This window comes from Oryctolagus cuniculus, chromosome 7 (genome assembly GCF_051225735.1).
Source record: "Oryctolagus cuniculus isolate XC-2025 breed Fujian yellow rabbit chromosome 7, ASM5122573v1, whole genome shotgun sequence".
Classification (NCBI taxonomy): domain Eukaryota; kingdom Metazoa; phylum Chordata; class Mammalia; order Lagomorpha; family Leporidae; genus Oryctolagus; species Oryctolagus cuniculus.
In genome coordinates this window covers 152,327,419-152,341,003 of record NC_142873.1, presented here as the reverse complement: position 1 = coordinate 152,341,003, position 13,585 = coordinate 152,327,419, and the positions used below count along the sequence as shown (strand labels likewise).

Sequence of the window (13,585 nt, the reverse complement as noted above, 5' to 3'; positions counted from 1 at the left end):
TGAGGCAGAGCCCAGGTCAGAGGATGCCCTGTCTCCCTAGACCTCAGTGGGCAGTCACCTGCCACCCACCCCTGGGAAGTTCTCTGCGACCCTCTCTAGGAAAAAGTCAAAGGTACAACTCCCCAGCTAAATCAAGATCCAACTGCTGGGAAGGGCACTTCTCTACATCAGCTAAACTGGTGAACACACCCTCAGAAGACGAAGGAGGGAAAAAGCAAGCAGGGACTGTCCCTTAGCAAAGTCTTTGGTAACAGAAGCAAAAGCGGGCAGCACAGACACTGAGGTCCATTCTGTGAAGAGGGCAGGGAGGAGACAAGCGCACAAGCTTGATGGGAAAGGCAGAAGCAGATTCTGTCTGGCCAGTCCCCCATGCTAGTGGCTGCCACCCAAGAGACTCTACCTCCCTACTGCTTGGAAGGATGTTGGAAGAGCAAGCAGACGGTAGAGCAGAGCAGACACATGACATGACAAGGGGCAGACACACACTGCGTGGCGTCCAGGGCGAGGCTCGGGGCTGAGGGACCCAGGAGACGGCCACTCACCTGCCGCAGCCAGTTGTTATGCCCCAGTTTGAGATCTAATGGGGAGGTCCTCTTCCCCCGACGACTCAGGAACTGCTTCCACCTCCACACGTACTTCTCAGTCAAATAGAGATGGCGGAGCTCTGATTTGCTGGGGGCTTTCCCATTGCCATCTATCCCTGAGAAGCCAATGGTGGGAGGGATGGGTAAGTGCAAGAGAGTGGCAGACAGGGACTTGTCAAGACTGAGACAGGAGGGGGCCAATGTACTGCCATGGTAGGTACAGCCACTGCCTGTGACGCCAGCCTCCCATTTCGGTGCTGGTTCATGTCCCAGATGCTCATTTCTGATCCAGCTCCCTGCTAACAGCCTGGGAAAAGCAGCAGCAGATAGCCCGTGTTTGGGCCCTACTACCCATATGGGAGCCCCTGATGAAGCTCCTGGCTCCTGGCTTCAGCCTGGCCCAGCCCTGGCCGCTGCAATCATCTGGGGAGTGTACCAGCAGATGGAAAGATCTCTGTCTTTCACTTTCTCTCTATAACTCAAATTTTCAAATAAATAAAATAAATCTTTAAAAAAAAAAAAAAAAAAAGGCCGAGGCAGGAGTGTCCTGTTCCCCAGGTCTGGGAGAGACAGACGCACCTCTGATAGGAAGACACTTCTTCCAGGCTTCATAGGATGCCTTTGGATCTCTCTTGAGCCACAGCTGAGCCTGGGCATGGATCTCGTTGCAATAAGGCTTCACTGTGGTGAGTGCCTCAACGGGGACATCCTGGAGGGAGCAAGGGGAGAGGTCAAGAGCGCGTCTGAGCCCCAGGCCCCACAGCATGGCAGGCAGCTCAGGAAGGGCAGCGAGCGGACCTTCTGTTCCCATGAAACCACCTGATCCAGCAGCACCTCCGTGCTGAACTTCAGCTCACTGACTGTGTGGGAAAGCCACAGCTAGCTTCCTACACACAGCCCTACAACAGCATACACTGATGCCTACCCCAGACTGATCTGCAGTTTCCCAAAGCACAAAGCTTCAAGGGTCACGAGCAGTCACCAGAATGCAAGGAGCCATTTCTAACCAGAATGAGCCCCAGCCGGCACTGTAAGCGGCTGCTCTGAAGTTTTGACCTCAGGACCTTGCTAATACTTTTCAAAAGGTGCTGAGCGCTCCAAAGAGCTTTTTTCATTTGTGGTTGTATCTACTGATATGGATTACATTAAAAATTAAAACTGAGAGATTTTAAAAATACTTATGAATTGTCAATCTATGTAACATTTTAAACATTTTCCCATGCAAAAATAATCTAAAGGAAGGAATGACACTATTTAATATTTTTGAAAATTGCTTAATGATTGCTTTATGAATAAAGCAGTTAGATTCTCCTATCTGCTTCTGAATTTAAACTGTTGTGATACATTGTGTCAGTTAAGGACATGAAAAATTCTGGCCTCCACAGATAAACTTTTCAAAAAGGGAAGAATATTTTAATAGTTTATTTAATTGAACTTAACACCAAAATTCAACAAATTGAATATTCTTAAAGATTAGCTCTAGGGTCCGGCGCTGTGGCGTAGCACATAAAGCCACCGCCTGCAGTGCTGGCATCCCATGTGGGTGCCAGTTCAAGTCCTGGCTGCTCCACTTCCGATCCAGCTCTGCTGTGGCCTGGGAAAGCAGCAGGAGATGGACCAAGTCCTTGGGCCCCTGCACCCAGGTGGAGACCCAGAGGAAGCTCCTGACCCTGGCTTTGGATCAGCACAGCTCCAGCCGTTGCGGCCAATTGGGGAGTGAACCAGCGGATGGAAGACCTCTCTCTCTCTCTGTCTCTCCTTCTCTCTGTGTGCAACTCTGACTTTCAAGCAAAATAAATAAATCTTAAAAAAAAAAAAAAAAAAGATCAGCTCTAATGTGAACCCTGAAAACACATCAATAACTTTAGTGAGTATTCCAGGATACTAAACTTTATCTTTTACTCACACAGGATACTCTAACATACACTGATCATTTGGAAAAATACTGGCATGTAGAGTTTTGTCAATTCTTCTTAAAGTGACATACTTATTACTTCATTGATGTTTGAAAGAAAACAGCTATCAAATATCCAAGTCTGAACAACCAACACCTGCCTGTGTTAGCCATTCTTTCAAGCACAAGTGGGCTCCGCCTGGCTCAGCTCACGTCTCACACGGTGCTGGCCTTCAGGACAACCACCACCCCTGGGCTGCAGGAGAGGTGCTTCTGGTATACTTCTCATTTCTGCTATACTGGGCCTTAAAAAGACTAGCACTCAAGAGTGGAGACCTAATAAAATTAATCTGTGCTGCTGCCTCAAGGATGTTCTTGATGAAAACAACACACAGTGCAGAACTGCTAGTGCAGCTGGTGAACCTGCTGCTCAGCCTCAGCCAGTGTTAGACTGGCACATGAGCTCAAACATCAAGAGAGTGAAAAGGGCAAGCAGTGTCTTAGGATAATCAGGAAAAGAATTTAGTCCTCACAGACTCCCGGTTGGAAGTCTTGGAACAGCTGGGGTCTGAGAACCCTATCTGGAGAAGTGGTGTTCTCTCCAGGTCAAACCAGAGCACAAAGCAAACACTGGGCTTCCATGCTTAGAGAGTAAGTAATTAGGCGAACATCTCCTTTTCCCTCATGTGGATGAGGTTCTACTTTTCAAAGACCAATTTCACTGCTGCGGAATCAGCTCTGAGGGGCAAAGTTTTTCCTCAAAGGGAAGCCCAACCCTGTCTTTCCTGAAGACTGTCTGGGCAGACCCAGACACAAGAAACAGGCTAGATTCCCCCATGAGCATAAACCCTGGTGCTCTAATCCCCACTGAGGGATGGCCCATTCGGATGAGGAATGTAAGCAGCTTGCTCAAAGTCTCAATGCCAGAAAATGAAAAGAGCTGGGATGTGAACTCAAGAAGTCTGCTTCAGAATCTAGAAGGTCCAATCAATACTGCAAGGGCTAAGACACGGGAGTACGGTTTCTAGAAACTCAAGACATCAGATATGACCACAGAAAGAGGCCATTATTCATAGGACTTCGCTTACGCTTTTGTATCTTCAAGTTCAGGACACATAGGTGACCAGGGAACAAGGTGGGCTGCTGCCCTTCCTGCCCATCCCTCTTAGTCTCCCCCACTTGGCCCAGTACCTTGTTCTTCTTGCTGGTTGGAGCAGGTGGTTTAATCAGCTTCTGCAAGATCCGCAGGCACATGAGGGTAATGTTCTCAACAACCACGGGAGTCTTAATGTTTACAGCCATGAGGAAAAGGCTAAGAGCTAGGGATGGTCAGGAAAAGCAGAGTCACAATCACGACAGACAGGGCAGCTGCACTAGCGGGGCTGCCCAAGTGTCATTTTCCCTCTGCTCTCCCCTTCTAAAGTCAGGACCGCACAGTGAAGCCTCTCTTTGCTTCTAACTAGATGTCCCCAAACTCACCACAGCGTAACCGGAGCTCCCAGCAACTGTCCTCCTTTGAGATGGAATCCGTCAGCAGCAGCATTTCATACTGAAGGCTACTCGCCTAGGAGGCCAAAAGGGAGAGACGTGAGTGGAGACAAGTCTGAAGAGTTAGTTCAAGGACTGGCGTTAGGTCCAAGTTCTGATCCAGAGCCTCAAAACTAAAATGCCTGCTCACTCACGGGTGTCCCCGTGAGAGACAAAGGATCTCGGGTGGAGACCCTGTGTGCACGCTTTCCCCGGGAACGTTCGTCTGGGATGAGCAGCTCTGCTGCTGGTGCCTTTGTCAGTCACCACAAAGGGACTGGAGGGGAGGTTGAGGGAGATATAAGGAACATGAGGGGCGAGACCTAGAGGGCGGCTGTCCTGGTGTCTGCTCACCAGATCAGGGTTGGCCCAGTGGCCTTTGAGGGCAGTGGAGACTTTGCCAATGATCAGGTCATTCATTTGCTGTGTGGCTTCCGGATTATCTCTGGGTGGAGAAAGGCAAAGAAACAGAGTTGTGCTATTGTTGATTGCTTGTGACCCATCATTCTGCCCAAAGAAGCCAAGGGAAAACACACCAATGGCTAGGACCACCTGCCCTGAAATTTTCTACCTCCTCCTCCTCCTCCTCCCAACCCTCACAAAACCCTGGTCTGTAATGAAAAGGGCCCATCGCGGCCACCTTTCCTGGAAACAGATGCCAACTGAATGAAGAGCAGCACCAGCTTACAGGATCTATAACCCAGGCTGCAGAGCCCACAGCTGCTGCCTGGTGCATCATTCTCCAAAACCCAGAAGGCCACTTAGTCTTGTCACAGCTCTTTCCTCCTCTTCTCCATGTACCTCCATGTCCTTTCCCACAAGGCATCTACATTTCCCACTGTGGCCCTTTGCAATAATGTCTCCACTATGAGTAGAAAAGGCATAAACTGTATTATATTGTATGCATATTGCTTCCCAACACACTCTGAATAAAATTCAAAGTCATCACATGGACGGCAAGACCCCACAGGATCTGGTCCTGACGCTCCTGCACATGCTGCCCTGTAGCCTCGGCTCCACTGGCTGCTTCCTTTGCATGCAGCCCTCTGCCGGAGATCTTGGCACGGCTTGTGCCCACTGTCATGCAGCACTTTGCTCAGGTAGTCACCCCCTCCAGGAAGTCCTCCTCAATGGTCTTAGGCAAAATAGCAAGGCCCCCTGCAAAATCAGGGTCACCACTTCTGCTGTATTTTTCTTCACCATCGTACTTCCTAAGATCACACTATGTAATGGTTTCCCTGTAGTTCTCTCAGGCTGGAATGCAGGCCACATGGGGGCAAGAACTTAATCTCCAGGGTCTAGAACAGTGCCTGGGGCCAGCACATGCTCAGTACAAACTTGTTAAATGAGTGAATAAATAATTTAGTAAATAACATTTATCAAACATCTAACCTGTCCCAGAATTTATGACATATACTTAGTAAATAAACCACACAAAACTCTGGGGCAGTCTCTGGTACACATGCTTACTCAGTACTGAATACTCAACAAATGTGAGTTAATAATTAGGAACTACTTCATCCATCCTCACCACAAGTCTTTTGTGCGTTCACTACCATTAGCACTTTTCTGATGAGGAAAATAGTGGCTCGGAGAAATGAAGTAATTTGTCCATGGCACAGACAAAGCAGATGCTGAGCTGGGTCTCTCTGGTCCCAACTCCAAGCTCTTGCTCCCTAAGCCCCAGTGCTCCACCACCTTCTTTCTGTAAGAGTTTCTACAGTCCAAGTGTCCAGTCATTCCCTTCTCCTCCCTCACCAGGACACAACACAAATGCAAGCCAAATAAACCATTTACAAGGAAATCTGAGAGTCAGTGCTCCCTAGGATCACTCATTATACCCTGGATATCTTCCTGTTTTCCTCTTTTTCTACTATCTAGTCCATTTGGCCAGCAGACGCACAATTCTTGGCAGTTTTTAGTGCTCCCAACTTCGCTGCTGCCACTGACCCCAGTGCCAATAACATGGTACAGGCTCTCACCGAGTTAGGAGGCACATAAGCTGGCGGACCTCCTCCCTCATGGCCGCAGCCCCCCGGCGAAGATTATAATCAAACAGTTCCCGAATAAGTCCCTGGGAGACAAGGATGTGCCTCAGGGCTGGATTGGTGGCCAGGGCTCGCAACAGTGTGATACAATGTTCTGTGACAGCTGAGGCACAGCCATAGCACTTGGTGGAGGAGGTGTGGCCGCAGCCCAGGACAGATAAGGCGCGGTACTGGCTGGCAGTGAATGTGGGCTGCACAGAGGTCCGGGACGATTTGGTGGCTGCTTCCCTCTGCTGCAGGTCATATTCCAACAACTCTTTGCGCGAAGCAAAGACTTTCTAAGAATAAAAGACAAAAAGAAAATAGCAATTAAATAAAGAAAAAGAGGAACTAGCTTTGCTTTTGAAAATAAACTTTAAGTGCATTATATAACTGAACATTCTCAATACTCTCTACCAATTAGATATTTTATCTCCATTTTACTAAGGAAGACACTGAAGCTTAGAGAAGCTGGTTGACGAAATAAGGGGCAGAGGCAGAAGTGAACTCTGACCACAGTCAGGCTCCCAACTCCCATGTCAAACTGTCTCTTACAGAACCTAAATGTCAGAATTGTATACACAAGTAGAAAAATGGCATCCCCGCAATTTGAGGGGCAGGTAAACTGGCTGCTCTCCTTATATGAGGTGCCACTGTCAGTGGCCAGCCTCCCCTCCCACAGAGAGCAGGGCTGTAACGTGCCAGTTAATGACTGAACTACTCAGGGTGACTGCAGCTGGAGTGTCCTCACCCATCAAGCCTGTAAACAGCGCACACCAGGAAACAAAAAAGAATGGAAATCTTGGTTTTCCATTTTTGAAAACCAGTAACCCCTCTACTAAAAGATGAGTTGTGAATGGCCAAGAAAAACTGATCTATGCAACCTTCCCATCGCCATTATTCTGTTTCCTAGAGCAAACTCAGCTCTTTGATAAGCAGCAGAACTCACAGTGGGGAAGATGCTGCTCGCTGTGGCTGCTCTGTTGTTCAGCTCGACAGGGCAAGCACAGCACCGGCAACTGAACTGCTCTGGAAACACTGATCACACCCCAACAAAACACACCGAAAGCTGCTCCCATCTCTACCTGGATGATTTTGGAGAGTTCGTCAAAAGAATTCTTGCAGTCTCCGCAGTATTCCTGAGCCAACTGCAAGATGTAGCGATTCACACTGGCTGAAGTAGAGCTGATGCCTCCTGCTGTTCCTGAGTCATCCTGCAACCCCAAGGGTGAAATGTCAGACTTGAGCCCTAGGATGACCTCACCGAGGGGCAGTCTTCTCATCACAACCCATGTCCTTTCTACACGCCCCTTCTTTAGTATGGGATCACCTGGGGCTTTTCTGGGGCTGCCTCATTCACTTTGCAAAGCAGGTTCTCCAGTTGCGGCCGATGTCCCATCAGCTGATGATACACGCGGTCTGCTTTGTCCAGAAGCGTATTGATGTTGGAGACAGCCTAGACAGGAAAAGACCTGTGTGGAGGCTTTTCAGCATAACGACTTTCCCTGATTTTCCTAATTAGGAATAATCCTAATTGTCATCCATTACTGAAACATTTCCTGTAAGTCAGGCACTGTGTTTCACACATTCTCCCTACTCTTCATGACAATCCTGCAAGTTGGGTATGTTTTTTAATTATACACAACTGGGGCAGTTACTGTGGTGTGGTGGGTTTAGCCATTGCTTGGGACATCTGCACCCCATAATAGAGTGCTGGTTCAAGTCCCAGTTACTCTATTTCCAATACAGCTTCCTGCCAATGCATACTGGGAGGCAGTGGATGATGCTACCCACATGGGAGACTCAGACTCCTGGCTTCTGGGTTTGGCCTGACCCAGTCCTGAATATTGAGTGCATCTGGAGAATGAACCAGTGTATGGAAGGTTGCTCTGCCTTTTAAGTGGATGAAGATAATTTTTAATAAAAAGAATATATACTATACACATGACACATAATAAAACACAATATGGAAATAAGTAATTTATGCCAGGTCAAACAAGAATTAAAAAGCAGAGTTGGAATGGGAACTTTGGTTTTTCTGACTCTAAAGCTAAATGTTCTTTTGTCCCAGTGGGTCCCAAAGCTTTCACTGTCCTTTAAATCTCCAGATACCCTCTTCCCCACCTGCCACCACACGATGCTGACTGGGAACTAACCCAGGGAAAACCCAAAACCAAGAAAAGGCCAATAGCCCCAATAAAAAGCAGTCTATGAACAAGTGCAAGGCAAATCATCCAACTACTTTTGGCTTTTCCAAATACTTGAAATACTCAAGTTTCATCACTAACCAACATTTCCCCCAAATCCCAGGCAAACCATGTTCTAATACACCTTACGCCACTATCTGCTCCCACCCAGAAGCTGGGCCTGAAACTGCTGCGTGGAAGAAGACTCGGGCTAGAAGGAAACCATACTTCACTGTGAGCTCAGATCAAGGCCACTGCCCTTACTCTAGGCCAGACGTGGCCTCACCTTCTTCCGGTCTTCTTCATTCTCAATGGGATCCACTGCACAGCAAGGCTTGGCATAGAGCATGAAGTCAAAGCGAGCATATTTACAGAAGCCACAGGCATTGCAGAGGAAGGGATCTTTTTCATCATAGTTGATGGACCTGAAAACCAAAGCATTTGGAGTGAGTAGGACAGCAGATGCTTGGTGGGGTGAGATGACTCTAGGGAGACACATCATACCACATCTATGTTCTGGAAACTACTGCAGGGACAGAGAATGACTTAAGTAACCAAGTAAGAAAGGAAGATCCAGAACTAAACTTATGGGCCTCCCTCCTGGCCCCACAGGCCCACCTTGGGATGGGGAGAGCAAACACATATGCACGCACACCACTCTTCCATCTTCCTCCCTCCTCTCGAGATCCACAGACCTACTGTACATTACAATAATCCTCTAAGTATTCTCTAATTGCCCACAAAGAGAGCTACAGAAAAACACAAGGTGGGGCTAGCATTGTGGTGCAGCAGTTTAAACAGCTGCCTATGACACTGGTTCTAATATGGGCGCCAGCTTGAGTCCTGGCTGCTCCACTTCCAAGCCTGCTCCCTGGGAAATCAATGATACATGGGCCAAGCATTTGGGTCCCTACACCCATGTGGGAGACCCAGATTTCCAGGTTCCTGGCTTTGGCCTGGCCCAGTACCCGCTGGTCATTTCAGCCATCTGCCTTTCAAATAAAGAAGAAAAAAAAAAGAAAGAAAGAAGGAGAAACATGCAAGGAATCTCAATAGCCCTAGCCTGGGAAACAAGTCCTGGCTTACCTGCATTTATGACACTGATAAACATTTTCTCCACAATTGCCACAGACCCCTGGGTTGGCAGGGACTGAGGCACTGCAGCGTGGGCACTGCAGGGTCTCTGTGGAGGCCTGGTAGTTTTCATAGAAGTCTGCAAACTCAATCATCAGATTGGAGGCCACAATGGGCAATGGCAGGTCGATCTTCACCTCTGTCTGCCCAGGGGTCAGCTGGACCTTCTTGGCTTTGTGCCAACGAGCCGGCCTAGGAGAGAGGGGGTCAGGTGGAGTAACAGAGGTTCAGAGAGCCTCTCATTAACTCTCAGTGATGGCAGTCTGATGAATGAAGAGAGAGACTTCTATGTGTTTTTATAAGGCAATCAGTAGTTACTTTCAAGGAAAGGAATCTGGCAAACAGTAAGCTAACTTTAAAAAAAATTATTTTTTTCTCAGTAAATATTTTTTATAATTTAATTTATAATTTCTATAAATTTTATAATTTAATTTATAATATAAGAATTTTTTTCTCAGTAAAAAAGGGATAAAAAATACAAGTGTTTTCAGCTGTTATATACAATCATTTTTGAGAGTCCAGAAAAACAGAAGCACACTAACAAGAGAAGACATCATTTCAAAAGTATGCCACACTGAAGCCTACAACCCCAAGAGTTGCAGTGGTAATGATGGCAACCAAGTTCCCATTCTGACAACCATGTTCAAGGATAGAGCTCAGCTGCTTCAGAGAGCCAGAGGGACATAACCAGGGTCTGGAGCAAGTCCGAAGTAAAGTCATAAAGATAAAGGGCATGTAATTCAGGGGTGATCATACTAACACAACTAGACAACGTACTTACCACGTGCTAAGCCTTGCTGTCAGATTTTATATGTATTTATTCACTTAATTAAGGAATGTAAGATCCTGGAAGTGGAATGGTTATCTCCAGCTTACATTCAAGAAACCAGAGTGAAGTTCCCCCTGGTCACACAGTGAGGGGTAGAGCTAGAATCTGAACCTACACATTTATCAGTAGCTGTCCTGACTTAGAAGAACAGAAAATCAGGGGGTGGGCATTTATTTGGTCTCACGGTTAAGACACTGGTTAGAACACCTATTTTCTACTTCAGAGTACCTGGATTCAATGCCTGGTTCCTGATTTCAGCTTCTTGCTAAGGCAGACCCTGGGAGGCACAACAGTGATGGCTCAAGGGGTTGGATTCCTGCCACCACATGGAAGACCTGGACTGAGTACCTCGTTCCTGGCTTTGAGCCCCCACCTCCCTCTGATCTCCCCACCTCAACTCCAGGCTATATGGACATTTGAGGAGTACACCAGAAGATGGACTGGTTCTCCTAACAGGCAGCTTCTACTTACAGGTTGTCAATGTCAACCTTGCTTTTCAAAGGAAAATTTCCTTTAGGCAGAGCTCCTGGCCATTTGTTGATGTGGTATATACCAGCCTTATTTTGCCTCTTGGAATAATAGCAGTACTTTCACTCTATGTGGAGAACAGCACTGCAAGGCTTACTATGTGAGCAGCATCTCTTATATTCTCTGTCCAGCAGCAACGCCTGAGACTTCAAAGAGATCCATCTCCATCTCTGTGACAGTAAATATAGCAGTGCACACTAATGCCTGTCATGACCTATATGACATGCCCTGATTTAGACACGGGGATTCAGGGGCTAGAAGACCCAACATGGGCAGAAAGAAAAGGAGCACTGGACAGAAATGGAGGAACAAGTGCCAGAGGAGCTTCCAGAGAAATACTTCCTGTTTCACAAGCAAGAGCCTAGCTATCAATCAAGACAAGTGACTACTTTCTAATATGGAAGGTTTTATACCTGACCTAGTTAGGACGGCTATGAGTGGGCCTGGAGGGTCCCGTGCTGTGTTCCCCTCTTCCAGGCAGGCTACTGAGAAACTTCCATAGACCCTGGCACTCCAGTGGACTGATTTTAAAATAATTTTTGGTCAATAACCTTAGGAAATGGTATTTTACTATTGCACCTCAGACACAAATGAGGTGGCTAAGAGGATACACTTGTTTTGCCCCTTTCTTGGACTCAAAGCCAGCACCTGGTGTTGAACCTTATAAACCTGCCACCCTGCCAAATCTGAAAAGCCCATACTTGTTTTTCAGTTCCACGATGGCCTGCACAGTTCGGTTGTTGTAATAGAGGTTGATAGTCCGCACCATCTTGGTCCGTTTCAGGTCCCCAATTTTTACTGTCACTTTGCTGATGGTATGACTGCCAATGAGCTTCACAACTTGCTGGGTGGTGGTATAGCGTGTGTCCACTTTAATGGAAGACAGCTTGATATACTAAATGCAAGAGTACACAAAAACCTGGTTTTAATTCCAGGTGAACAGCTCCTCCTGCCTTCTTCAGAATTCATCAGTACAACCCATCTTCATCCACAGATGAAGCTTCTATTTAAGGTCACAAGTGTGTCGGGTAAGCATCCATACTGTCAGTGCCCAAACATCACAAGGGAATATCCAAATGGCAACAACCAATTTCTGGAAATGAGAAACCAAATACCCGCGGGCCTCAAGACTGTCATGTGAAAGATGCTACTTACACAAAATGGCACTTCTGGATTATTACACACCAAGCAGGGGTCACTCTCCAGGTAGTAGCCATCAAATTCCACTAAGCCGGACAAAGTACTAAGGAAGAAACCAGGCTCAGCATGAGGAAAGTTTCATTTTCGGAAGCACGGAAGCCATGAAAAACCCATGGCAACATCCCCCACGTTAGCCCCACTCCAGTGAAGACACAAGGAAATGTGAGAAATTCCAGTGGGGATTAGAAGTCATAGGAAAGGCCAGCACTGTAGCGCAGCATATAAAGCTGCTGTCTGCAGTGCCAGCATCCCATGTGGCACTGGTTCAAGTCCCAGTTGCTTCACTTCCAATCCAGATCTCTGCTTTGGCAGGGGAAAGCAGTAGAAAAAGGCTCAAGTCCTTGGGCCCCTGCACCCACATGGGAGACCTGGAAGAAGCACTAGGCTCATCCAGCACATCCATCAAAGAAGGAGCTACCTTTATCTGAAGAGAGGAGAGAACTTGCACTTTGCTTATGGCCCTGACTACATACTGTCGGAGTTTGTGGCCTTGGCAGCTCATGACAAGAGCCGTGGGTGATCACTGATATCATAAATAAGAGTGTCAATTGTTAAATCAACAACAAGAGTCACTGTGCACTTATTCCCCATGTAGGATCTCTCTTCTTAATGAGTTGTACTATGAGAATTAATGGTAAAACTTGTCTTCAAACAGTACTTTATACTTTGTGTGTCTGTGTGGGTGCAAACTGTTGAAATCTTCACCTAGTATAGAGTTGGATTTCTGTATATAAAAATAATTAAAAACGAATCTTAATGAAGAATGGAATGGGAGAGGGAGTAGGAGATGGGACGGGAGTGGGTGGGGGGAGGTTGGGGTATGGGGGGAAGGACCACTATATTCCTAAAGCTATACTAATGAAATTTGTATTCATTAAATAAAAGCTTTCTTTAAAAAAAAAAAGGAATTATAAATAAATTTTTTAAAAAAATCACTGAACTGTACATTTATAATTGGTCATCTTGTGATATGGAAATTATACCTCAATAAAGGTTTAACAAAAACAAAGTTACTAATAAACCAAGGAGGAGCTGGCGCTGTGGCATAGTGTATATGGCCACTGCCTGCCGTGCCAGCATCCCATATGGGCGCTGGTTCAAGACCCAGCTGCTCTACTTCCAATCCAGCTCTCTGCTGTGGCCTGGGAAAGCACTGGAAGATGGCCCAAGTCCTTGGGCCCCTACATCCACAGGGGAGGCCTGGAAGAAGCTCCTGGCTCCTGATTGGTGCAGCTCCGGCCATTCTCTCTCTCTCATATTCTCTCTCTCTCTCTCTCTCTCTCCTCTGTATAACTCTTTCAAATAAATAAATCTTTAAAAAAAATTCCCAGAAAAGCATTAAAAAATAAATAAATAAGCCAAGGAAATAATAAATTCTCAATTTAACCAATGTCCTCTTTATAAAGTTTTTTAGGTCGCGGCTCAATCCTCCGCCTGCGGCGCCGGCACACTGGGTTCTAGTCCCGGTCAGAGTGCCAGATTCTATCCCAGTTGCTCCTTTTCCTGTCCAGCTCTCTGCTGTGGCCCGGGAGTGCAGTGGAGGATGGCCCAAGTGCTTGGGCCCTGCACCGCATGGGAGACCAGGAAAAGTACCTGGCTCCTGGCTTCGGATCAGCGCAGTGTGCTGACCATAGCGCGCCGACCATAGCGGCCATTGGAGGGTGAACCAATGGAAA

The 13,585-nt window shown here is 47.0% G+C and overlaps 1 protein-coding gene across 14 annotated transcripts in view; it reads right to left on the bottom strand.

The window, feature by feature from the left end:
- UBR4 (ubiquitin protein ligase E3 component n-recognin 4) overlaps positions 1 to 13,585 on the bottom strand; it is a 158,502-nt gene that overhangs the window by 32,038 nt on the left and 112,879 nt on the right. For all 14 annotated transcript variants that reach the window (XM_051858039.3, XM_089301426.1, XM_051858043.3 and 11 more), the window contains 12 exons: positions 11,865 to 11,952; positions 11,411 to 11,604; positions 9,305 to 9,544; positions 8,505 to 8,643; positions 7,363 to 7,488; positions 7,118 to 7,246; positions 5,988 to 6,331; positions 4,360 to 4,450; positions 3,958 to 4,042; positions 3,670 to 3,797; positions 1,164 to 1,293; positions 543 to 700 (listed from right to left, as the gene is read on the bottom strand). In XM_051858039.3, coding sequence (XP_051713999.2) covers positions 543 to 700; positions 1,164 to 1,293; positions 3,670 to 3,797; positions 3,958 to 4,042; positions 4,360 to 4,450; positions 5,988 to 6,331; positions 7,118 to 7,246; positions 7,363 to 7,488; positions 8,505 to 8,643; positions 9,305 to 9,544; positions 11,411 to 11,604; positions 11,865 to 11,952 — 1,852 coding nt within the window. The remainder of the gene's footprint in view (positions 1 to 542; positions 701 to 1,163; positions 1,294 to 3,669; positions 3,798 to 3,957; positions 4,043 to 4,359; positions 4,451 to 5,987; positions 6,332 to 7,117; positions 7,247 to 7,362; positions 7,489 to 8,504; positions 8,644 to 9,304; positions 9,545 to 11,410; positions 11,605 to 11,864; positions 11,953 to 13,585) is intronic.